The sequence below is a fragment of the Neomonachus schauinslandi genome, chromosome 15 (assembly GCF_002201575.2).
Source record: "Neomonachus schauinslandi chromosome 15, ASM220157v2, whole genome shotgun sequence".
In the NCBI taxonomy this organism is placed as follows: domain Eukaryota; kingdom Metazoa; phylum Chordata; class Mammalia; order Carnivora; family Phocidae; genus Neomonachus; species Neomonachus schauinslandi.
The window spans coordinates 42,125,951-42,151,682 of record NC_058417.1 but is presented as its reverse complement, the minus strand read 5'-3'; the positions used below and the strand labels follow the sequence as shown (position 1 = coordinate 42,151,682).

The following is a 25,732-nucleotide window of genomic DNA, read 5'->3' as shown; positions in this document are numbered from 1 at the left end:
GGAGAGGGGTCTGGAGTCAGGTGGTAACAGCGCTTCTTTTTTTTTTTAAAGCTGTGCTATACTGACATTCTCTTCACAGAGCAAGAGGTAAGTGTGCCTGGGGAAATCTGACTGCTGCCCACACTGGACCCAGCGGGTCCGGCTCTTCAGGGAATGTGGGGGAGCCTTTATGTTAACACTTTGCTCTGTACTGCACCCCCCCCCTCTTTCCCGTCTCACACCTCTTGATCTCGTAGCTTCTGCCAGTCATCCCCTGATCTAGTACTTGAAAGAGAGCGGGGCAGGCAAGCGGTAGGGTAGGTGGAGGGACCTTCCTACCCTTGACTGGATTTAATTTGGCCTAGGAGGGCAAATGCTAAGAGGTGATGTCTACATTAGTGCTCTCAGTTATATAGAAACAACAGAATTTTTTAAATGACATCATCCTTAAATCTGTACGATGATTCCATCCACATGACGATCTCTTTCTGGGAGTAGTTTCTCTTTGAGAGTGGCTTCTTCTGTCTTTGTGCTTCTCTTCTATGTAAAGCAGTGAGCATACATCGCTGTCTTTCCCATTCCAGCTGGCGGGTGTTTCTTCTCTGGATCTTTCCCCTACTCTCTGACCCCTCTCTTTTCTCTCTCCTTTATTTCTGTCTCTTTTTCTTAGCCATATGGAGAGCTCAAGTTCGTAAGTGTGATTTACTAAAGGAATTTTGAGCAGTGCAGGCTTATGATAAGCAATCAACATGTGTTAGCTATTATTGTTTTTTAATACGTTTGGCTAGATTTTTTTTATACTTCTTGTTATAACTTTTTTTTTTAAAGTAGGCTCCACCCCCAGCATGGAGCCCAACTCTGCGCTTGAACTCTCAACCCTGAGTCAAGAGTTGGATACTTAGGGCGCCTGGGTGGCTCAGTTGGCTGAGCAACTGCCTTTGGCTCAGGTCATGGTCCCGGAGTCCTGGGATCAAGTCCCACGTTGGGCTGCCCCTGCTCTGCGGGGAGCCTGCTTCTCCCTCTGCCTGCCACTCCCCCTACTTGTGCTCTCTCTGTCAAATAAATAAATAAAATCTTAAAAAAAAAAAATCCATTAAAAAAAAAAGTTGGATACTTAACCAACTGGGCCACCCAGGCGCCCCTAGCTTTTTTTTTTTACATAGATTTTTTTTTTTCTTTTTAAAGTAATCTTCACAACCAATGTGGGGCTCGTACTCACATCCCCAAGGTAAAGAGTCGCATGCTCTACTGACTGAGCCAGCCAGGAGCCCCTCTTGTTATAGCTTTTATATGTGTGTGTGTAATTTTTTTTTTTTTTTGGTTCCCAAGGTTTAATCAAGAACTCATATAAAATATTTCAGATAAATGCATTTTAATCTTCCTCTTCATCCTGGTTAATCTGGAAACAACACAATTCATAACTGTCTTTGCAGTTGGCATCTGCTCGCAGTCACATAGATTATTCTTCTTCACATATTTTTGGGGGAGATATTTTAAATACCTTTTGGAAAAAGGCACTTCGGAAGTTACAGTAATCTTGCTCTTGCACCTTTCAATGGTTACAACCCCTCCACCAAGATTCCTGACTTTGCCATTCACTTTGATTCTCTCTTGAAGAAACTGTTCAAAAATGGTGGCATCCATGATCCCATCTTCCACTGAGTGGGGGCAGTCAAGGTAAAGTGCAGAACTTGCTTTTTTTTTTTTTGGTCCCCTCTTTGCCACAAGCTTTTTCATGGGCACCACGGGGCAGCAGGGGCAGAAAGGGCATCATGGTTTTTTAAACCCTAAAATGCCCCAGGGTGTTTCTTTTTACTTACATGATGCTTCAGTTATTGTTTTAGTTAGCAGTGTATGAAGGTAAGATTGTAGGATGCTGGATTCTCTGTTGGGTTTAATCCTGCTTTACTTGCTTGTTCAGTTTTATTTTTACTTTTTTTTTTGTATTTGAACCAAACCCCCGCAAAAATGATTTTAACACCAAGATATTTCATCTTCAAGGGTCATTCTGGTTAGAGGCTTAGATAAAAATCACACTCAAGGAGAGACATCAGTGTAACTTACTAGCAGCCGGCAAGCCCCAAGAGCAGAAGGAAGCCCTCTTGCATAGGAAGAAGTCTTGACTGCTCTCTCTGTCTTTGTGACTTTCAGAGAGGTGTTGGCATCAAAAGCACTCCTGTGACGGTGGTCTTGCCAGATACCAAAGGAAAATCTTACCTCTTCAATATCATGGACACTCCAGGTAGGACATTCCTTTTTCTATCAGAACCTTACCCTCTTTGGGGCGCCTGGGTGACTCAGTCGTTAAGCGTCTGCCTTCGGCTCAGGTCATGATTCCAGGGTCCTGGGATCGAGCCCCACATCAGGCTCCCCCCTCGGCGGGAAGCCTGCTTCTCCCTCTCCCACTCCCCCTGCTTGTGTTCCCTCTCTCGCTGTGTCTCTCTCTGTCAAAGAAATAAATAAAATCTTAAAAAAAAAAAAAACAGTTAAAAAAAAAGAACCTTACCCTCTTTGTTTTTTGTGTTCTCGTTCTTCCAGAACAAAATAGAGCACTTCATCTTTGGGTTTACATTCCCTTCACTTCCCCTTTCATTGAGATCATTTCTGTTTTCCACGGTCTCCTTTGCTCCTGACTAGTTAATTCGCAGGCACTGTGAGCCAGGCTTTCTGTTTCGCCCCTCTCTTTGCTCTGCCCTAAAATATTTAAATATTGGGGAATCTCATTCGTTGACTCATTTCAGCCTGTGTCAGGCCCCATGCTAGGCGCTTGGTAACAAGGGTGAGTCAGACAAGGCCCTGGCCTCAGGCGCTCTCAGTCTTTGGAGGAGGCCAGGGGGTCAACACACCCAACAGGTCATCGTAGGAGCAGTATACCTTGCCCTGTGGCTGACTCTGTCTTCATCTTACGGAAAGGACCAACTCAGGGCAGAGTTTTAAATAGAAACATTAGAGTTTTGATAAATTGACCTTCTCAGCCTCAGGTGCCCAGCGCCCTGATACCTCTGAGCCCCTTCCACCACCAGCAGCACCTTGCCAGGAATTGTCTCCTGTGCCCCAGGCCTTTCTTGCCCTTTCTCCTGCCTCTGAATTATCCTCTGCCTCCATAGAACTCTGCTTACTGCTGTTGAGGTCGAGCTGGTGTATGAATGTCGAGATGTTACGCCCTCCTAGGGCATACAGAACACTTCATTCTTTTTGTGTTTGGGGACCTGCTGTATGAAAGTTTAATCCAAGCATGTAACTCTAACTGGTGGAATTTTATACATGGCGGGGAGCTGTGGGAAGAAGGGAAAGGGCATATTTGGGGGTTCACATGCTTTGCAGTGTTCCCTCAGACCACCTGCAAGTTAATTGTGCCTCATCCTGGCACCTGGCACCACGCAGGTAGTGACTTACTTGGTATTTGTCTTACAGGACATGTGAATTTTTCTGATGAGGTCACGGCTGGCTTGCGCATCTCAGATGGAGTTGTCCTTTTTATCGATGCCGCTGAAGGCGTGAGTCTGCCTCTACTCTCTTAGGACCCCTCCTCCCTGTTAGGTTTGCCCCACACGATTAAATGTCTGTGGGATTAAGGCTCACATTTGCTTTGAAATTAAGGCAGCATATGAAGTTCAAAATTAGTTCTCAAGGGGCGCCTGGGTAGCTCCGTCATTAAGCGTCTGCCTTCGGCTCAGGTCATAATCCCAGGGTCCTGGGATCGAGCCCCGCATCGGGCTCCCTGCTCCGTGGGAGGCCTGCTTCTCCCTCTCCCACTCCCCCTGCTTGTGTTCCCTCTCTTGCTGTGTCTCTCTCTGTCAAATAAATAAATAAAATCTATTTAAAAAAAAAAAAGACAAAATTAGTTCTCAGTATGAGTCCCTCACTCCCTGTTCAGTGAGGTTCAAAATGATAGGACCCAAAATAAAATGACTAATGTAATTAAAAAGAGAAGGAGGAGAGTATATTCATGTAAATGGATTTTAAATGTTAATGCGTTTTTCTAGACTAGAGAGATTAGAGTTAAAAGACCCAAGGTGTCTTATGTATTTCTAAATTGAAAGATGAGGTAATTTGGCTAACTTTATTCATGTGGTCATTGATGACATAGCCAGTAGAGGGAGCCAGAGTTGCTCCCTCCCCTCTCCTCCATTTGACTTCATTTTGGAATAATTTCAAATTTATTGGAAAGTTGCAAAAACAGTACAGGAGTACACTGTCATTTGCTTTGTAATTCTTTTTCTGTACATGTACCCACGCATATGTGAGTGTGTGCGTATTTTCCCCTTGAATTGTTTGAAAGTGAAATATTTCAACATGTTACCTCAGAACAAGGGCATTTACTTACATGACCAGAATACAGTTCCCAGAATCAGGGAATTTAACACTGATACAATATGTTGTGTACATCTTTTTCTCTAGACCTTATTGCATGTCACTAACTACCTCAGTAGCGTCCTTTATAGAATTCTTTTTTTCCCTGGGGCACCTGGGTGGCTCATTCGGTTAAGTGTCTGCCTTCAGCTTAGGTCATGATCCCAGGGTCCTAGGATCGAGCCCTGCATCGGGCTCTCTGTTCCACGGGGAGCCTGCTTCTCCCTCTCCCTCTGCCACTCCCCCTGCTTGGGCTTATACTCTCTCTCTGTCAAATTAATAGATAAAATCTTAAAAAAAAAAAAAAAGAATTTTTTTTTTCCTGATCAAGGATGCTGTCTAGCATTCAGTCCTCATGTCTACCTTAGTCTCTTAATTAGAACTGTTCAATAGCTTTTCTTGGTCCTTTATGACGGCATTTTTGAAGAGTATAAGCTATATTTGTTTTGTAGAATGTCTCCATTTGGGTTTGTTGAATGTTTGCTCATGGTTATGTTCAGGTTATTTTTGGCAGGAATGCTACATGAACGTAGTTGTGTTCTTCTTAGTCCATCACATCAGGAGGCCCTGGGTGTCACCTTATCCCATTACTGGTGATACTAACTTTGGTTGCTTGGTTAAGGTGGGTTTGCCAGGTTTCCCCAGTGTAAAGTTACTATTTTCCCTTAGTAATAAATAATTTGTGGAGACATACCTTGAGTCTATATATACATTATACTCCTTTGCAAACTTTGCATGCTGGTTTTATCATCTATTACTTTTTTTTTAAGATTTATTTATTCATTTGAGAGAGAAAGATTGGGTGCAAGTCGGGGGAAGGGTAGAGGGAGCGAATCTCAAACAGATTCCCCACTGAGTGCAGAGGCCGATGCTAGGCCCAGTCCCATGACTCATGAGTTCACAACCTGAGCCGAAACCAAGAGTCGGATGCTTAACTGACGGAGCCACCCAGGCGCCCCACATTTTTTTAATCTCTGCACCCAACGTGAGGCTCAAAATCATGACCCCAGGACCAAGAATCGCGCACTCCACCAACTGAGCCAGTCTGGCACCCCAAGTTTTATCCTCCATTGAGCATTCCTAGTTTATTTCCGTAGTAGTTGCAAATGGTGATTTTATAACTTTTATAATTCCTTCTATATTTTTTGGTTGGAATTCTATTGTGAGGAAGGACTTCCTCTTCTCCCTCATTGCTTAACTTATTGTCACATGTGTGGATACATGGATTTTTTTTTTCATTCAGTGAGTTATAATCCATCACTATCCTTACATATCTTGATCCTCTAGCTATCCCAGATTCGGTTAGATAGAGCTCCTTCAGGTTGGCTTCTTTGTCCTTTTGACATGTCCCATCTTTTTTTTAAGTACTTTCTTACTCTTCGGCACCCGATGTTTTAGACTCATTTTGTGCTTTCTCTGCCCCGGTCCTGGAATCAGCCATTTCTTCAAGGAGTTCTGGATCCTTGTAATGGAGACTGGTATTTAGAAACAAAGGTCAGGGTGTGTTCACTGCTTTGGGGTCCATTACTTCTAGACCCTTGCACTGAACACAGACAGTGCATCCCCGCACACATCTATCACTATTTCTACACATGTATATGAAACGTGATTAACAATAAAAAAAGAAGAAATCATGTGTCCATCCTAATACCCACACTTCCATCCAGCACCACAGGTGCTTCCTGAGCCTGCCTCCGCCCCTTCTCCAGCACTGGGAGACCTGGCTCCCAGCATCATCCGTGTGTTTATCCGTGTCTCAGTCCTGCCAGATGCCCTCTTCAAGGTCCTGAATCAGCCTTTAGCCAAGATACCCTCTGCTTCCACCCAACAATCTATTTCCCCAGGTCCTCTTTTCCTCATACTTCGTATTTTCAAATAGTACCCTCTTTGGCTCTGCTCTGGACTTTCTGCCCTTTGCTCTTCTCACCACCTTCTGGGCCTTGTGTGTCAGGTGATGCTGAACACCGAGCGACTGATCAAGCACGCAGTGCAGGAGAGGCTGGCGGTCACCGTGTGCATCAACAAGATTGACCGGCTGATCCTGGAGCTCAAACTGCCTCCCACCGATGCTTATTATAAGCTGCGGCACATCGTAGATGAGGTCAATGGGCTCATAAGGTATAGGATGCCGGGCGTGGATTTCCTGTCCTTAGGAACTCTGTGTTTTACAAATCTTAACCTTGAACACCTTTGGGAGGCAACTCAGATTTCTTGGGGTGCATAATGAGCTTTTTGGACCAGGCGAGGGGCACGTTCCAGGGCCCTACAGGGTTTTACTCCACTGCCTTGGCCTCATTGACCCCGGGCCTTAACCAGCTGTGCAGCTTAAGACACATCTTCACTTCTGCGTTGTGCTTAATACCTGGGCCTCTAGAATTAGTCTCACTTTCACCCCATACCAAGTGTGTGAACCTGGGCAAGTAACTTACGCTCCTAGAACCTCAGCTTCCACCTCTTTGAAAGGGGAATAATAATGTTTGCCTAATGGGATGTTATAAGAAATTAGATAGATATTTGAGGCAACACACTTAGCACGCTGCTTGGCATATAGAACCTGCTCAGTGAATAGTGTTAGTTGCTGTTACCTTCTAATGCAGACTCAGTAAATGAAGGAACTGTTGGCTGTTGTTTCTGTGGACGTAGTTGCTTTTCAGCAAGATGTATCGTGGGCTTATATTAATAAGTATGAGTGATGGCTGGGAGACCTTAGAATACGGTATCAAGGTGACTTGGAAGAATAGGTTAAATATGTCCTAATCACGGTCTTATGTGCAGGCTGACAGATGGACTGGATGACTTCTTTTTTTTTTTTTTTTTTTTAAAGATTTTATTTATTTATTTGACAGAGACAGAGACAGCGAGAGCAGGTACACAAGCAGGGGGAGTGGGAGAGGGAGAAGCAGGCTTCCTGCTGAGCCGGGAGCCCGATGTGGGACTCGATCCCAGGACCCTGGGATCATGACCCGAGCTGAAGGCAGTCGCCCAACCAACTGAGCCACCCAGGTGCCCCAGGACTGGATGACTTCTTGAGACCCCTCAAAGGGCCCAGGACAAGGCTGTCCTTTTGAGAGAACACCTCTCCAGTTAAGGATAGTATCCCCATGGCCAGAGACAGAATTACCTTCAGGAGCCTCCTCGGTGTGTAGCCCTAATTCTCAACAGCCCAGAAGGGCTAAAAATGACTGGAAACTAACATAACATCAGGAGCCCCCAAAATGAAATGTCAGACTTCTTTATGTATCCCCTTTAAAGTGGGGGGTGCGGCGAAATCCTGATCACCAAAATAGGAAGTCAGATCTCAGCCTCTAAACAAGTAACAGCAACATAAACATTTTCTTCAGGAATATGGGACAAATGCACTACAAGTTTTAAAAAAGTTGAAAGCAGTTACTTCAGGGGAGCATAACTTGAGAGAGGGTAGACTAGGTAGGGGACTGCTCTTTATAAGCCAATACTTTCACTTCTAAATTAAGAAATTCTGGGGGCACCTGGGTGACTCAGTCATTAAGCGTCTGCTTTCGGCTCAGGTAATGATCCCAGGGTCCTGGGACCGAGCCCTGCATCGGGCTCCCTGCTGAGCGGGAAGCCTGCTTCTCCCTCTCTCACTCCCTCTGCTTGTGTTCCCTCTCTCGCTATATCTCTGTCGAATAAATAAATAAAATCTTTTTTAAAAATTACTTAAGGAATTCTGTAAAGCAGGGCACCTGGGTGGCTCAGTCGGTTAAGCGTCTGCCTTTGGCTCAGGTTGTGATCCTGAGGTCCTGGGATCGAGCCCTCCATTGGGTTCCCTGCTTGGAGAGGCTGCTTCTCTCCCTCCCTCTGCCTGCTGCTCCCCCTGCTTGTGCGCGTGCGCGCGCTCTCTCTCTCTCTCTCTCTCTCTCTCCCCCCCCTCCCTCTCTGTCAAATAGATAAATAAAATCTTAAAGGGGAGAAAAATTCTGTAAAACAATCTGTCCGTAGGGTTAGGGTTGTGGATTGGATTCCTATGTACGACTGGTTTTCTTCTAAACATTAATGAACTTGGGATGCTGTGGCTTCTGCATGCATGGCTTTTAAGACAAAATTTTAACATGAATTTGTATAACAAAGCTAAACAAAACAATAAAGGAGAACAGGGCAATGAGAGTGGGGAGCAAAGTTACCCTTATCTTTTGTTATTTATCCATTTCTAGTGTTTATGTCTGCTTGTATTTGTGAAATTGAGATTTCTCTGAAATGCACTCCTCTTTCACATTAGATTCATTTCTTGTGTTCCAAGATCTTTGTCTCTGACCTCCAAATTTCCCCTTGTCTGTTTGGTGTGGTTAACTTCTCCAGGATCTTCTCCAGGATCGTGCATGAAGTTCCCAGCTCTGGGAAATCAGCTCGTTATTGGGAGTTAGGGGACAACTCCACCGTGTCACTTTATTGGGCCAGGCCTCTGGCAAAGCTGAGTGTGTGATGCAAGCACGTGCTGAGGGCGAGGGCTGGAGAGAGGCTGGGACCCTGAGTCCCTGCCCTTCCCCCCAGGCGTTGTGTCGGTGTTGCTGCTCCGCCTGCCTCTGCGCTCACGACTGTTTCATCTCTGTTTCAGCATGTATTCCACGGATGAGAACCTGATCCTTTCCCCGCTCCTGGGCAACGTCTGCTTCTCCAGCTCCCAGTACAGCATCTGCTTCACGCTGGGCTCTTTTGCCAAGATCTATGCTGACACCTTTGGTAAGCTCTGGCTGGCAGTCTGCCTCCCAGCTTCCGCAGAGTCATGTGTGCCTTTCCTGCTGAAGAGTTTAGAAGTGGCTTCATGCCAGAGTCCCCTGTTGGGAGCATTTTATCAACTGTTATTGTCAGAACCATTATTGTCACTCTCTTTGGCCCCTAACCCTTTCTTTTGGCTAAGTGGTTTCTAAAGAATAGAAAAATAAAGGTACCTGTGGAAGAAGTGGGTGAAGGGGGAGCTCATTTTAGGAATAAGAATCTCTCCCAGGGGCGCCTGGGTGGCTCAGTCGTTAAGCGTCTGCCTTCGGCTCAGGTCATGATCCCGGGGTCCTGGGATCCGAGTCCCACATCGGGCTCCCTTCTCCACGGGAAGCCTGCTTCTCCCTCTCCCACTCCCCCTGCTTGCATTCCCTCTCTCGCTGTGTCTCTCTCTGTCAAATAAAAAAAAAAAAAAGGAATCTCTCCCACTGTGAGACAGATACTGTCGGAAAGGAATGATCCACGCCCACCACACAGCTCTTTCAGACCTCTTCCTCAAAGGTGGGATCTCTCACTAGTGGTGCTTCTAGCTGTCTTTCCGACCGTATCTAGGCACATCGACATTTTATAGGCCTACTCGAGAGCTCACGTTGGATTTGCAGTCCGCTGGGATGCCCGGCTGAGTGATTTTACAGGTCCCTGGAGCCTTGACACCAGAGCCCTGGGACCCGCTGCCCAACTCAAGAGACTCTGGTGCTCTCCGCCTTTGTGCTTCCCAGTTCCCTCAGATTCCGATGATAACAACCATGTCCTCAGTGTCAAACTCTGTACCCCTTTGGGGGGTCATGATCACCCGTTTTGAGAGCTGAGGAGAGGCTCTGTGAGAGGTCTCGCAGCTGACAGGTGCTGCAGCTCCAGTGTTTCTGTTCTCCCCACTCAGTTGTCCTTCGCTTGCTCTTGTGAAAGAAATGGGCAAATACAACTTTTTTTTTTTTTAAATATGTACATATTTACTGCATCCTCATTGTAGAGAACTGGAAAATACAGTAAAATCTAGTCAAGAACGCAGATTCACCCGTAACCTCATTACCATAACCATTGCAGATATTTGTTAGAGTCCTTTCTTTGTTTGGTTTTCTACATAAATGAGATCACATTTTATAGAGAAAGATATAACAGATATAAAATATATAATAACACAAAATAAATTTTCACTCAGTATTGGATTATAAGCATTTGCCTATTTTATTAAAGTTCATTCCTAAAAATTATTTTCTGTAATTGCCTAGTGCTCCATGTATAGATAGATGTATTATAACTTAGCCACTTTATTATTAGACATATATTTTAGTTGTCTGTAGCTGGCTCTTTTAAAGATTTTATTTATTCATTTGAGACACAGAGATACAGAGAGAGAGAGAGCATGAGCAGGGGGAGAGGCAGAGGGAGAGGGAGGAGCAGGCTCCCCGCTGAGCCAGCAGCCCAGTGTGGGGCGCCATCCCAAGACCCTGGGATCATGACCTGAGCCGAAGGCAGACGCTTAACCATCTGAGCCACCCAGGCGCCCCTGTAGCTGGCTCTTTTAAAGGGGAAATAAGGGCACCTGGGTGGCTCAGTCGTTAAGCGTCTGCCTTCGGCTCAGGTCATGATCCCGGAGTCCTGGGATCAAGTCCCGCATCGGGCTCCCTGCTCAGCAGAAGCCTGCTTCTCGCTCTCCCCCTGCTTGTGTTCCCTCTCTCGCTGCCTCTCTCTCTCAAATAAATAAATAAAAATCTTTAAAAAAAATAAAATAAAAAGGGAGAAATAGATGGACGATAAATGAAACTCATCTGAGCAGGGTTTTAGTTTATAGGTTTCTGAATGTTCTTTATAACAGCATGTGAAGCAAAGCCCAAGACCATTTCTGTAACTACAATGTATTAATGATTCAGTTTCTGATTGAAGGTAGCCCTAAGCCTCAGGAGAGTATTACCCATGCTTGGAACCCACTGTTCATTTAGAGGAGCCAGCTGAGGGCTCTGACATCATCATCATGAAAAGCCATATACGGACTTGTATAAAGTCAGCTCTGGAAGGAGCATCAGAAATACTGAGTCCTTCCCCTTAATTTCATATATGGGAAACTGTGCCCAGGGTTCCAGAACCTCCTGATGGGCTTGGGACTGGAATCTACTTGGGGTTTTTTCTATCACACCGTACTGCCACAGTTGATGCCCTGTCATCTTAACTAGGAATCTGGCAGGGCGTGGGAAACGATCTGTGACTTGTAGAAACACTGTCTGGGGGTAGACAAATCCACAGAGTGATGAACAACAATGTATAGCATCAACTTGGGCAGGAGGAGATAGGGTTTGGTGGACAGGTGGGGAGTGGGGAACTGGGCATTCCAGACTCGCAGCATTGGGCAAGGAGGCACAGAGGCAGGTGGTTTGGACCCATGGCCTGCTTAATAATGGTGGACCGTCTCACCAAGGAGAAGAGTTGAAGTAAAACTGGGCAGGCAGGGGTGGGACCACATCGAGGAGGGTTTGGAATGCCAGATTAAGGAATTTTGACTTTATTCTGTAGGCAGTTGGGAGCTATTAAAGATTGGGGTGGGCTGTAGACCACGTGGTCTCTGTCACAACTATTTAACTTCCCTGATAGAGCACAAAAGCAGCCACAGACGATATGTAGATGAATGAGTGTGACCGTGTTCCTATAAGACTTTATTTATGAGCAGTGAAATACGAGCTGCACGTGTCACAAAATACTCTTCTTTTGGTTTAGCCAACCATTTAAACGTGCGGACAGGGGCACCTGGGTGGCTCAGTTGGTTAAACGTCTGCCTTCAGCCCAGGTCATGATCCCAGGGTCCTGGGATCAAGTCCCACATCGGGCTCCCTGCTCAGCGGGGAACCTTCTTCTCCCTCTCCCTCTGCCCCTTCCCCCTGCTTGTGCTCTTTCGCTCTCTCTCTCAAATAAAGTATTTTAAAAAATAAAATAAAAAATAAATAAACCTGCGGGCAGAACCTGTGCTTTGCTAGAAGGACATGCATAGGCTATGGGCTGAACTTAACCCTCAGGGGCAGTACCTGCATAAGGCTACCCCGCAGCAGCCTGAGGCACTGACCCTACTTTGCCAAACATCCAGAGAATGCTCTGAGGTGGGACAGGGACGATTTCTTGCATAAATCAACTACCTCAACTAATTCTCCTTTTCCAGGAGCTAGACTTCCTGCATAGTGGCCAACCTAAAACTTCCTGACTGTGTGCTTCGGCAACGTACCCTCCACCCTGTTTCCCGTATTCACACACCTACCCCAAAAGTCCTTGAGTAAGAACTGTGCTCCTGGGCAGAACAAAAACCTGTGTCCCAGGATGGCTTACTTCCACAGGCAGTCTCAAGCAAACAAAATATGAAATTCATGTCCCAAGGCCACTTTCCCAGCCTGGGGTCTATAAGTGTTTCCCAGGATCCAAGTTCTCTCTCACAACCTGCTTAAGAAAGATACACATATGGGGCGCCTGGGTGGCTCAGATGGTTGAGCATCTGCCTTCGGCTCAGGTCATGATTCCAGGGTCCTGGGATCGAGCCCCACATCGGGCTGCTGGCTCAGCAGGGAGCCTGTTTTTCCTCTCCCTCTGCCTCTCTCCCTGCTCGTGCTCTCTCTCTCTGTGTGCCTCAAGTGAATAAATAAAATCTTTAAAAGGAAAAAGAAAGAATCACATATAAAATAAATGAAAAAATGCCACAAAGTTATGTTTAAAAAATTGATAAATGAAAATAAAAATGGGGGTGGGCTGACATGTGCAAAGCTGATGGAAGGTAGGCCAGAGAGAGGAGAGAGTGCAGGAAGGAACACTCATTTAGACGTTTTTACCAATATTCAGATACAGGATTGCAAATATTGGATTCTTGTTATCTGTGAGATCGAAAAGGAGGAGATGGGTTGGAGAGATGTTCACCCCTTCTTTCAGTGAGCGTTTATTACACTTCTGTAGCACGCTAGGCCTGGTTCTTGTGAGTACCGTGAGTATGCTATACCATACATTAAGTACAGTATTAGAGGTGCGTGATAGACATAGGGATTCAGAGGAGAGAGCTTCACTAATGTGGGAAAGAAGGGAAGAATTTGGTAATTAAAGTGGGGACGAAAAAGATTGTGAGCTTGGATGAAGTGCCAAGGGTAGCCTCACTGAAAGAGAGAACAGTCTGAAGGGGAACATAGCTGTAGGGAAAAGGTGATGAATTCCCTGTTTGCCATCTTGAGTGAGAGAGAACAGTCTGACATCTGGATAGAAATACTCATGAGCTAGTTGGTGACGTCAGTGATCCAATTGACTGTCACAGGAGCTCTTGACTGAGAAGATCTTGAATTTTAAAAGCCCCCATTGCTTGGCTCAGTCTGACCAGGATTAAGGGTTACAGTCAAACTAAAAAGATTAATTGGTAAAAGATGAGACAAAGGTTGGCTTTGGTGTTTTCTCTCCAGAGGACTAGATGTCTGCCTTCCAGAGGCTTAGGGCTAGTCGGAGCTTTAGCATGGCACTGCAGCTGGGAGATTGCCACACTGGCAGCAGAGAGCTTCTGTAGATCAAGAAAGAATGAAGGAGCCATCAAGCTTCACTTCTAGAAGGAACTGGGTTGCAGAGCATAACATATGGGCAGTTGAGCCTGTTTTTTTTTTTTTTTTTTTAAAGATTTTATTTATTTGACAGAGAGAGACACAGTGAGAGAGGGAACACAAGAAGGGGGAGTGAGAGAGGGAGAAGCAGGCTTCCTGCCGAGCAGGGTGCCCGATGCGGGGCTCGATCCCAGGACTCCAGGATCATGACCTGAGCCGAAGGCAGACGCTTAACGACTGAGCCACCCAGGTGTCCCCAGTTGAGCCTGTTTTATCAAAGGAAAGAGTATAAACCATACCCTTGTCCATAGCTCAGTTTTTTGTTTGCTAGACATGGAGCTAGACATAGATCCACCTCTAGGTGCTTGTTTTGGCTCCAGCATAGTCTTGTCAACTTTGGGTCAGTCCTATCCTTGTCTGTGCCTCAATATCCTTGTCTGCCTGCCTGGGTAGAAGGAAATGTCCGGACCTTGGAAAGGAAGGTGCTAGAATTCCTCAGCTGTAAACCACCTATGCACCTGGATCAGACTTTCAAACAGTGCTTAGAGTATAATCGTATGTTTTCTCTTACAGGTGACATTAACTACCAGGAATTTGCTAAAAGACTCTGGGGTGACATTTATTTCAACCCCAAAACGTAAGTGGAATGGAGAAATGACTCTTTAGAGGGGGGATCCATTTTCCCAGGAAGTGAAGACAGAGAAAGAGTTCCTAAGATTAAAACCTACTTTTTTATTAGCCATGACAGTCATCTTTCCTCCTCTAAGTGGATTGGCTTCATGAGCTCTTAACAGGATGAGGCTGTTTCTCTTGACGTCTTCACAGCTCAGCAGGCGTGCGTGCAAGTCATAACCATGTACCCTCTCAGGAATCTCTCTTTGGAAATATGATCACATACACGTTCCTTCTCCTTGACTCTGCTCAGATTCAGAACTTAGGAGATTCACCCTTGGGGTCAGTGACATGCCTTCTCCCTGCTGGCTCACCCATAACTCTTTTTTTTTCCTCTTTAGACGAAAGTTCACCAAAAAGGCCCCAACCAGCAGCTCCCAGAGGAGCTTTGTGGAGTTTATCTTGGAGCCCCTTTATAAGATCCTTGCTCAGGTGAGTGTGTCAGGCTGCCTGATTCAGGTCTGCCCTTGTAAGCATGAGGTGGAAAAGCTAGTGAACTCACACTTCCCCTTGTCCCTAAACCTGCTCAGTTTCATATTACTTAAGTATGAGAATAGTTGATCACCAGTCTTCTAGATCTAGGACACTACAGTTGTCTAAATGCTATTGAATTCAGAGTGAAGGGAGAAGATACAGAAAAAGGAAAAGGCCCTGGAGAAATTTGTGTAAAAATTTTGTCTATTCAAAAGAATATGACTCTTGAGGGGCGCCTGGGTGGCTCAGTCGTTGAGCGTCTGCCTTCGGCTCAGGTCATGATCCCGGGGTCCTGGGATCGAGCCCTGCATCGGGCTTCCTGTTTGTGGGAAACCTGCTTCTCCCTCTCCCACTCCCCCTGCTTGTGTTCCCTCTCTCGCTTTGTCTCTCTCTGTCAAATAAATAAAATCTTAAAAAAAAAAAAGAAAAAAATGACACTTGAGAACTCATAATTTTAGTTGTGGGGATTTGATTTACAGATCAAATTGAGAAAGTACTCCAGGTTTTAACATATATATAACATATATGTTAAAACATTATTTACAACACCAGGGGGAAAAAACTGGAAATAAGTTAAATGTTTACCAATAAGAATCTGATTAAATGAATTATGGTACTTCTCAAATGAAGTGTTTTGCATCCAGTAACAGAATGGCTATATGAGCTTGCTTTTAATGACTTTTCCGGGCATGTATGTACGTGATGTTTGTCAAATTGAAAAGGATTCATCATGGGGCACCTGGCTGGCTCAGTTGGTAGAGCATGCGACTCTTGATCTCTGGGTCATGAGTTCAAGCCCCATGTTGGGCATAGAGCTTACTTGAAAAAAGAAAAAAGGATGCATCAGACAGTGGTAAGGATGTAGTTAAACATGTGGGATGCTTCAAAGAAAAGAGCATAGCGTTGCGTTACATGAATTTGTGCTACCTAAAAGGCAGAGGTAAAAGGGTAACATTGTATGGGAATTTTCATAGATCTTTTTTCCAAGACAGTTATAAAATATTCAAGTGTTTAATAAGCCCTGGACACAGTGAACACACACACAGAATGTGTGTGGCCATTCCAACTGACAAAAAAATAAAACATAGCAACAAGACAAAATAGCATGATTAAAATTTATTAGTGCTGAAAAATACTTAGTATCTTGTGTCAGACTGGAATGGATTAATAAAAGAAATTTATAGAATCTGTCTCGGTAGAGACCTTGAGTCTGCTAAGGATGATTTAGCTTGGCCTTGCCCTACCAGTGGATGGACTGCTAGGTGACCTTTTTTGGTTCCTTCCGGTGCAGTGATCCTCTAAATCTAAGAAGTCTCTAAAATAGGGAAGGGTAGGGCGCCTGGGTGGCTCAGTTGGTTAAGCGACTGCCTTTGGCTCAGGTCGTGATCCTGGAGTCCCGGGATCGAGTCCCGCATCAGACTCCCTGCTCAGCGGGGAGTCTGCTTCTCCCTCTGACCCTCCCCCCTCTCATGCTCTCTCTCCCTCATTCTCTCTCTCAAATAAATAAATAAATGAAATCTTTAAAAAAAAAAATTAAAATAAAATAGGGAAGGGTAGGGTAAGGATTTCCTGAGTGGGATGAGATGCTTCTTTTCAGACATCAGGGGGCAGCACTGAAGGTCCATTTGAGAGGTCCAGGTTTATTGGCTGGTGTGGGCATTTAACCAAGCCCTTTTCACCTGGGGTTGGTTTGAAGAGTAGGTACCAAAGATTTCCGGGAAATCAAATAGTTGTCCTTGCCAAGAGCTCTTCCTATAGAAGAGAACTTAGTGCAGCGACCCTTCAGATTGCCTTCTGCCCTTGCCCTCTATGGCAGGCACCACACCGGGGCTGTCACTACAGCCAACGTGGTGTCTGGTACCCACACAGGTTGTGGGTGACGTGGACACCAGCCTCCCCAGGACTCTGGACGAGCTAGGCATTCACCTGACCAAGGAGGAGCTGAAGCTGAACATCCGCCCCCTGCTCAGGCTGGTCTGCAAAAAATTCTTTGGCGAGTTCACAGGTAACAAAAGAGCTCACGGCCCCTTTCCCATCCCCATCATCATGTTCTGCCACACGTATGGTGTGGAGCTTTTCCTCATCCCACAGCGGTGTTCAGAGATGTAAGGCTCTTTTAAAGAAACTGCAAGTCAGGATGTCCAGCACCTGGATTTTCTTACTAGCTGTCTTCTTCAGTGGACGGTACCAAGAAGTCTCTCTTGGAAAACAGAAGCAATTAAATTTCCCTACCAGGAGGAGGGTGCATTTAAATAAAGGAGATGGGGGAGCAGATTCTGAGGTTCTAGTATTTTTGCCAGGGGGCGGTCAGGAAGATTAGACTCATGAGTTATGGGAAGTAGTGGGGAAAACACCAAGCCCGGATTTCTCTTTCCTCCGAGCTCCTGTCTCCTCTATTTGAGTGGCAGGGAAGGCAGGTGATACAGTAGAACAAGACCCGGACCAGTTGAGAAAAGACCTGAGTCTTGCTCCTGTTGTGGCCCTGACCCTTCCATGTGGTGAGACCCTGGGGCAGCCACCCAATTCTTCTGTGACTCGATTTCTCATCTGTAAAATAAGTGAGGCGGGAAAGGTAATGTCTAAGGGCCCCCTCAGCAGTCTGGTGGCAATTAGGTGTCTGAATCCTCCCAAGTACGTAATTTTAGTAGTTCATTATGGGCTGGCCATCAGTCTGACCTAGGAGATACCAACTGAAAACAGATCTGCCTTCCCCAAGGTGCTAATGGAGGTCCTCTCTTGCATGGCTCATTAGCCATTAGAAAAGCAGGATCGTGTATAGAACGGAAACGTGTGCAATGTTTCCCAAAGGAAAAGAGTCAATTTAGGGATTGTTCTAAGTAGATCTAAAGAGAGAGGGTACTTATTTAGTGTAAGCGCTCAGTAAGTGCTTATATTCAATATAAGATCGTGGATTGGTAGAGATACTTGAAAATTTTTGTCAGCTGAGTTCCAAGAAACCACTGAGCCCTGCTTCTTGCTCTTCTCTGACGTAAGTGTGGCGCCATAACTTTTAGACCCGAACATCAGTCCTCTGGCTTTTAGCGCTCTGGCTATCACAAGCAGATCCATAACTCACCGCTCACTTCCCCCTGTGAGAGTGTATGGTAATGGCTTGCTCTTCTCCCTCCACAGGCTTTGTGGACATGTGTGTGCAGCACATCCCCTCTCCAAAGGTGGGCGCCAAGCCCAAGATAGAGCACACCTACACCGGTGGTGTGGATTCTGATCTCGGCGAGGCCATGAGCGACTGTGACCCCGACGTAAGGGAAAGCCCCCATTTCTCTTGATTTTTTTCCCTCATGTATGGGGATGCTGTTTTCTGGTCATAGGAAGAATGCCTTCTTTCCATCCTTGTTTGCCACTCACTCCCCTGAGCAGAGTCAAACAGACCTGAATTCAAAGCCTAGTGGTATGATCTTGGGAACATTATTCAATCTTTCTAAGAGTCTTGGTTTATAAAATGAAGGTAATGATACATATGTGATTGTTACAAGAATTGAATAAGATAGGAGGTATTACAGTTGTGTTCAGCATGGTGCCTGACAGACAGTAAAGATTCAACAAATGGTAGCTAACCTTGTCAGCCTTGGGCTTTAAAAAGATCTTTCCCAGGGGCGCCTGACTGGCTCCATCAGTAGAGCGTGTGACTGTTGATCTTGGGGTCATGAGTTCAAGTTCCACATTGAGTGTACAGCTTACTTTAAAAATAAGTAAATAAATAAAACTAAAAATTAAAAAATAGAACAGTCTTTCCCAGCCATTCCTAAGTCAGTCTAGTTTCTTGGCATAAACATACAACCAGTTGAGAATTGTGTTAGGTCTTCGGAGGGAATTTGGGGCAAGCAAGTCTTGTAATCTTGCAAGTTAACAGTGCCAGTCTGCCATCCTAAACCTACTTTTCTTTGCCATTGCCCTCATCCCCCTAGAGAAAAGGAAAAGAGTTTTTTTGCTATGCCTGTGACATTTATTAACTAAGCAGGGGGTAGGGCGTGGTTTGGGATTTTCCCCGGAGATTGACGTATCTTCCTCCAGGTCTGGGCAGCCTCTTCCCGGAGCTCATGTCATTGCTGTCACGGGAGGTAGAGACCGTGGTATTTACCATGGGAATATGTGTGGTGGAGCCTGCACTCTGTCCCCATCTCCAGGGTCCCCTGATGTGCCACACTACCAAGATGTACAGCACAGATGATGGAGTTCAGTTTCATGCCTTCGGCCGGGTGCTAAGTGGCACCATCCACGCTGGGCAGCCTGTGAAGGTATTGGGGGAGAACTACACCCTGGAGGATGAGGAAGACTCCCAGATATGCACCGTGGGCCGCCTCTGGATCTCTGTGGCCAGGTACCGCCCACCACAGCCTAGGAGGCATGCCTTGGCCTTGTCCCTGGAGCTGCCACAAGGAGCTGGAAGGAGTAGTCCTCCTTGGAAGCACAGAGGCTGCATGGCCCCCTACAGTAGATCAGCGGACCCTCCCTCACATCTGTTGACTTCTAGTTCTTACTACCCAGAGTTGCTAGGGCCAAAAGGCAGCTACTGTTGGGATAATGCCAAGAGCCTTGCTTTCGCGTTTTGAATGGCTTGTGTAAACTTTTGAAACAGGATTTCTATTTTTACTCTTAATTCTCTCTTCCTTTTCTGTGTTCCTAAGTCATAACCTTTATGTTTCTTCCCAAAAGAAGTTGTCTCCCAGCCTCCACTGACTATTCTTTGACCAAGACAGAAGATTTTGCTGGATCCCTTGTAGCTTCCCCATCTTCAGAATCAGAGTTAGCTTGGGCCTCTGGGCTGCTTGTGAGTTCCTAAGTTTGGCTTCTCAGCTAGCAAGCAGAGCGGAGGCAGTCCTGTCCCTGCTGTTGCTGCCGCACCTTGCCGCCGGCCCCCGTCCCCTCCCCCGGATTCAGCTGTTCCCTAGAAGGCAGAAGACTGATGAGCTAGGACAGTCACAGTGTCTTCTAGGATGCTTCTGGCATCTCCTTACCTTCTACCCCTTGGGCAGGGCCTTGCTTACCACTACTATCCAACTGGAACTGGGTTTTCCTGTTTTGTCCTCTGACAATACCATGCACTTTTCTTTCATGTGCTAATCAGTTTGTGACTCCAGTTGACCCTTGAACAGCACAGGTTTGAGCTACGTGGGTCCACTTTAATGTGGGTAATTTTCTTTTTTTTCAATAAATACACTATAGTCCTATAAACATATTTTCTCTTCTTTAGGACTTAGTATTTTTTTAGCTTACTTTACTATAAGAATACAGTGTAGAATACACATAACACACAGAATATGTGTTATCGGTAAGGCTTCCAGCCAACAGTAGGCTGTTAGTAGTTAAGTTTTGGGAGGAGTCAGGACATAGACGGAGGTTTCAACTACATGGGGGGTCAGCGCCCCTAACCTCCACATTGTTCAAGAGTCACCTGTACGTATATGTGAGGTTATATGATTGGTTGTTTATTGTGTCCTTCCCTGCTGGAATATGTCTGGTTCACCCCTGCGCCTGGCTCAGTGCCTGGCACCCCTCCTTATTTCGCTTATCTGTTGCTCCAGGTACCATATTGAGGTGAATCGTGTTCCTGCTGGCAACTGGGTTCTGATTGAAGGTGTTGATCAACCAATTGTGAAGACAGCGACCATAACTGAACCCCGGGGCAATGAGGAGGTAGAGTTTTTTTAAAAAGCAACTGGATTAGTTTAACCTAGAGGGTCACACAGAGCCAGACCACACGCGAGCAACCAGCAACAGAACTCACAGGGTACTAACCCAGAGTCATGACCACTTCCTGGTTCCGGGCCTCGGCAGTGTTCTCGATCTGACCCTGCTCAATTCTCCCTGCACTCTGCTCGGATGCTAGGAATTAGGGGGAGTTCCTTTATCTTTCCCTCTCTCTTTATTCTGCCAAAATGCACGGAATAAATGGCCTTCAGGCTGCCTCCAAGCAGCACTGTGGCTTCTGGTGGGGGAATGGTCTGCTCCTCTCTGACTTCCACATCTTTGGTGCCTAATCAGTCCAGGTGCCCTCATTCTTCTGCATTTTGAATCTCAGGCTCAGATTTTCCGGCCCTTGAAGTTCAACACCACATCTGTTATCAAGATTGCTGTGGAACCGGTCAACCCCTCAGAGCTGCCCAAGATGCTGGACGGTCTGCGCAAGGTCAACAAGAGCTATCCATCCCTCACCACCAAGGTATGCTCAGGGCATGTGGGAGCTGCCAGGCCCCGTTGCCCGGCTTACAGCTCTGTGCTGCCCACGGCCTCATGTCCACCAGGTCTGTCTGATCTGCTTCCAGCAGCCTATGTCAGGAGCAAGTATCCCCGTCTGCCGTTATCATTTCAAAGCAGGACATGGGGGTGGGGAGCAGTGAGTGCACGTGCGTGTGTTCATATCCCACAGTATCTTTCAACGGGAAAGAGATGTGTCTTGGAGAGTACACTTTGAATTGATTTTTCCAGAAAATATAGAGGGAAAAGTGAGTCATTCTGATTCTTCTACATTCTTGAGCCTTCTAGCATACTTTTCTGAGTAGTTGGCCAGGGCTAAAGGGTCAATTTATGTCTGTAGACATAGGGCAGTGTGTTCCCTAAACGGTTGTGACGGAAATAAGTTGGTGACCTTATGCCCAGTAGCACTATTGCTGAATGGTCCAGATGTCTTGAGGATTAACTCATAGGTCCCTGTTCCCCAGTGGTCCTTCTTGAAGAGGCTAGAACTGATGCTGAGCAGTGGCTTTCCGTAGTGGGTTCGGGTGCCGCCTCCTGGGCTCTCATGTTGATTCTGGTGCTGGCACAGGAGGTCCAGGCTGTGACTGCCAGAGCTGTTGCATTTCAGGTGGAAGAGTCTGGGGAGCACGTGATTCTGGGTACTGGGGAGCTCTACTTGGACTGTGTGATGCACGACTTGCGGAAGATGTACTCAGAGATCGACATCAAGGTAAATCAGCGTCCCCTTTCTTGAGCGCCTGCCCGGCCAGGAGCTTAGCTCACGGCTCCAGACTGATTTTACAAGCAGCCAAACCCTTGATTCGCCTGGAAGGCCTGAGGGAAGAGGGGGGCACTAGGAGAGGAGACGTGTTTGGGAAAAGTATGACCTGTTGCTCCCCATATGGGAAGGTATTTGAGATCTGGTTTGCCCCTTCCGGCAGGGTTATTCTCAATGTCATACGTTTAAAGTCAAGGCTCCCAAGCCAAAGTGATTCTTGGTCTTCTGTTAAGAGCCCATCTTTGGTGATTAGGGCTCAGTGGATCGTTTTAGGGAGTGAGGACTGGTCCTCCTGGGTTTGCTGTCAGGTCATGCTGTGGCCCCTCAGTTCAAGTGCGCCTTCTTGGTACACATATTTTCTCCTAGCTCCTATGGGGGTGGGAGTGAGTGCCCTCACGTACCTGTCTTAGACACTCCTCCTGATGTGCCGAGGACTGGTGCTCTAGAAGATACTGAGTTCCCCGGTAGCCGGCCGTGTGGGAGCCTCAGGGAGGAGCTGTGCTACCCAGAGGCAGGGGTTCAGAATGGAACGGGGACCTGCCAGGCAGTCCCTAGTGCCCGCTGTGACAGAGCCACGGGAGCTGTTCAGTGAGCGGTGGGATGGCTGAACAGATGTTGGAAGAGACCTTGGGGGACTATCATTTAGCCCCAGGTTCGACTCGCACTTAACTCTTGGCTGAGGAACACAAACTCCGCACTTGGCTAAGCTTTCTCAGGCTGCTTAGTGCTGGCACGCACTTTTAGCCCGCTATGGTACTTGTTGTTGATGCTGGTTAAGAACGGGGTGTTATTGCAGAGGTGGTGCCAAGGGGACCTCAGAATTCCCTTTGGCAGAAGATTGTCCTTCCAACAAATTGAGACTTTGCCTAACAATTTATTCTGTTTCCCAGGTGGCTGACCCTGTTGTCACGTTTTGTGAGACGGTGGTGGAAACATCTTCCCTCAAGTGCTTTGCTGAAACGCCCAATAAGAAGTGAGCTGGGGGTCTGAGTGACCCTGGGACTGACAGGGGACACTCTTCTCTGCCCGCGCCACTCCGCCCTAATCACAAGCGCTGTGGAAACAGACCCCCTGAGCCTTAGGGTGGGGTCTTAGGATGCTGGAGTTTTACCCCAGCACTCTCATCCCTTAGGCCTGTAGACATGATGCTGTGGGATTCTTTGCCAGAAGTACCCCAAGGATGAGTGTCCGCATTGCCACTTCTTTCTGTATATGATCATCTTAAAATTTTGCCCTAGCAGCAGCTCCACTGTTTTTTGTTTTTTTAAGATTCTATTTTTAAGTAATCTCTACCCCCAGCATGGGGCTCAAACTCACGACCCTGAGATCAAGAGCCGCATGCTCCACTGAGGGAGCCGGCCAGGCGCCCTGAGACCTCACTTTTTTAAAGAGTGGTAGATTTGAATGAAGAAGACAGAAGATGAACCTTTTTGCTCTACTCTGGCCCATCTGGCTTCTACTGGCGTCACTGCCTTGCCAGCCTTTTCTTAGGAATGCGCCTTCTGTGAGTCCTGCTGATCCTCCTCATTACCCGTTTCCTGTCTGACTAGGAACAAGATCACCATGATTGCCGAGCCTCTTGAGAAGGGCCTCGCCGAGGACATAGAGAACGAGGTGGTCCAGATCACCTGGAACAGGTGAGAACGTGGCTGTGGTTCCAAGGCTTGAAAGGAGACGAGGCGCCACAGCCTGCCCGCCCAGTCTCTAATGCCACCTGTCCTGGGAAGTGAACTGTCCTCCAGGAAGGCAGGATCTGTGACCCCAGCAGGCAATAACTGCAGAGCTGCCGGATACCTCCATTGTCTCATCCTTCCCCCCCAGGAAGAAACTGGGAGAATTCTTTCAGACCAAGTACGATTGGGATCTGCTGGCTGCACGTTCCATCTGGGCTTTCGGCCCTGATGCCACCGGCCCCAACATCCTGGTGGATGATACCCTGCCCTCTGAGGTACAGCAGAACTAATGGGAGCCATAGAGGTGGTTTCTTCGCTGTTGAGTGGAAGAAACTATGAAGTGTACTTCTTTTCCCCAAAGTATTTTGTGGCTTCTGGTGAATCTTCTTACCAGTATACCTACCTTCTACTCCCTCTAAACTCTGGTTGTTGCCAGGGTCGCTGCTCACATGTGCCCTCATGTTTTGTGCAGGTAGACAAGGCTCTTCTTGGTTCAGTGAAGGACAGCATCGTTCAAGGTTTCCAGTGGGGAACCCGGGAGGGGCCCCTCTGTGATGAGCGTAAGTTCCACCCGTGCCTCGGCCTCCCTGCCCAGACCTCTAGGGTCCTCGAGCCTGGGCGTGTGGGGTGGGCTAGGCTCATCTATGGGCGCTGGCAGGAGAAGCAGCTCGGGGCACACGGGGCCATCCCGTGTCCTGGGGCAGCATCCTCTCCTCCCCTCCCTCCCTGTCCTAGTGCTATTGCTCGGGACGTCCGAAATGAAGTTATTTCTAGGCTGACATTTGCTCCTCAGTCCTGAGAAGGAATGTGTTCAAGGAGAGGTATTAGGAGGGAGGTGGGATCAGAGTGGTTTATAGACCACGGTTGGATTTAGTGGGAAGAAATGTGAAATTCCTAGAACTTACTCTGCATTCAAACATAATTAAATATCTGTAAGAAAAACACATAAACATCTAGGAAGGCTTTACGATGCCTGAGCATGACCTGAAACCAACACAAAGAACGTGTGCTTAACTTCCGTCCTCTGCTGTAGGCCTTGGCATCCTATCAGAACACTCATCTGCAGGTGATTGTGAGCCATATCTTTTGTGGCCTCAAGACAGCTGCCATGCAGCTAGAGGCTCCTTGCTGCTCTGCCCTTGGGCCCTTGACTAGCCCTGCAACTGCTCCTCACTCAGCAGCTCCCCCATCTCTGTTTCAGTGATTCGAAATGTCAAGTTTAAGATCCTCGATGCAGTGGTTGCCCAAGAGCCCCTGCACCGGGGCGGGGGCCAGATCATCCCCACGGCAAGGAGGGTCGTCTATTCTGCCTTCCTCATGGTGAGTGGTGGGGCTGACCTGCTCCAGGGCATTAAGTGGAGGTCCAACCTTTGGGGGCATCAGGACTGCAGTCCCTCCAGCCTTTTCTTTACCCGGATCCTCAGTCCTCAGCCTTCCCCAAGCTGAGCAAGCCTTTCTTCTTGCCCCCATTGCAGGCCACTCCTCGCCTGATGGAGCCTTACTACTTTGTGGAGGTCCAGGCCCCTGCGGATTGTGTCTCTGCTGTGTACACTGTCCTGGCCAGGCGCAGGTGAGCCACCAGCAGGGCATGTTAGGGAGGGTGCAGAGAGCAGGAGCACAGCAAGAAGTTATTGGGCTCCCGTGGGGAAGGAGATGGGCCTCCTACACAGTTTCTGCTCCTAAAAACCAACTGAGCTGGTTTTTCAGAAGGAAGTAGGAAAGATTTGAGGAAATCCCCAGCTTCACTGCAGATAAAAATTTTGAGATTCTTTTTTGGGCCCTCTCTCCTTGGAGAGTCCTTGGGGAAAGTACTGAAATGTGTCAGTGGGGGGAATGTCTATAGGACCTTGTCTCGTCAGTGTTTCCACTCTTGCCTAGAGGTCACTGCCCCTTTGACAGCCACAGGAAATGACACTGAGGGCCCCAAGCCTTTTCTGCCCACTATAGCATGATTGTGGTTATTCTTTCCTTGATGGTAACTGTGTTGTGGTACATTTGGGGCCAGATTCTTTCTCTGCTTTTGGTCTCTGTAGGACAAGGGACTCACCCTTTCTTTTTCTGTCACAGGGGGCACGTGACTCAGGATGCACCCATCCCAGGCTCCCCTCTCTACACCATCAAAGCTTTCATCCCTGCCATTGATTCTTTTGGCTTTGAGACTGATCTGCGGACTCACACCCAAGGGCAGGCCTTTTCCTTGTCTGTCTTCCACCATTGGCAGGTGAGAAAATGATGCAGGCTGGCCAGTGTGCCCTCCCACCTGTTCAAAGCCAGTCCCCTCTGGCCTGTTCCCCTTCCCAGGTGAGATTTCCAGTATCCTAGAGAAG

The 25,732-nt window shown here is 47.1% G+C and overlaps 1 protein-coding gene and 1 pseudogene across 2 annotated transcripts in view; one reads left to right on the top strand and one right to left on the bottom strand.

The window, feature by feature from the left end:
- Positions 1-25,732, top strand: part of EFTUD2 (elongation factor Tu GTP binding domain containing 2) — a 65,030-nt gene that overhangs the window by 14,747 nt on the left and 24,551 nt on the right. For both annotated transcript variants that reach the window (XM_021681757.1, XR_006541299.1), the window contains exons 7-26: positions 52-87; positions 2,131-2,221; positions 3,394-3,476; positions 6,284-6,450; positions 8,906-9,030; positions 14,187-14,250; positions 14,627-14,717; positions 16,629-16,764; positions 17,892-18,019; positions 18,905-19,098; positions 20,303-20,414; positions 20,800-20,940; positions 21,583-21,684; positions 22,623-22,705; positions 23,283-23,369; positions 23,554-23,680; positions 23,878-23,965; positions 24,607-24,725; positions 24,881-24,975; positions 25,473-25,626. In XM_021681757.1, coding sequence (XP_021537432.1) covers positions 52-87; positions 2,131-2,221; positions 3,394-3,476; positions 6,284-6,450; positions 8,906-9,030; positions 14,187-14,250; positions 14,627-14,717; positions 16,629-16,764; positions 17,892-18,019; positions 18,905-19,098; positions 20,303-20,414; positions 20,800-20,940; positions 21,583-21,684; positions 22,623-22,705; positions 23,283-23,369; positions 23,554-23,680; positions 23,878-23,965; positions 24,607-24,725; positions 24,881-24,975; positions 25,473-25,626 — 2,223 coding nt within the window. The remainder of the gene's footprint in view (positions 1-51; positions 88-2,130; positions 2,222-3,393; positions 3,477-6,283; positions 6,451-8,905; positions 9,031-14,186; positions 14,251-14,626; positions 14,718-16,628; positions 16,765-17,891; positions 18,020-18,904; positions 19,099-20,302; positions 20,415-20,799; positions 20,941-21,582; positions 21,685-22,622; positions 22,706-23,282; positions 23,370-23,553; positions 23,681-23,877; positions 23,966-24,606; positions 24,726-24,880; positions 24,976-25,472; positions 25,627-25,732) is intronic.
- LOC110573170 lies at positions 1,352-1,728 on the bottom strand (annotated as a pseudogene).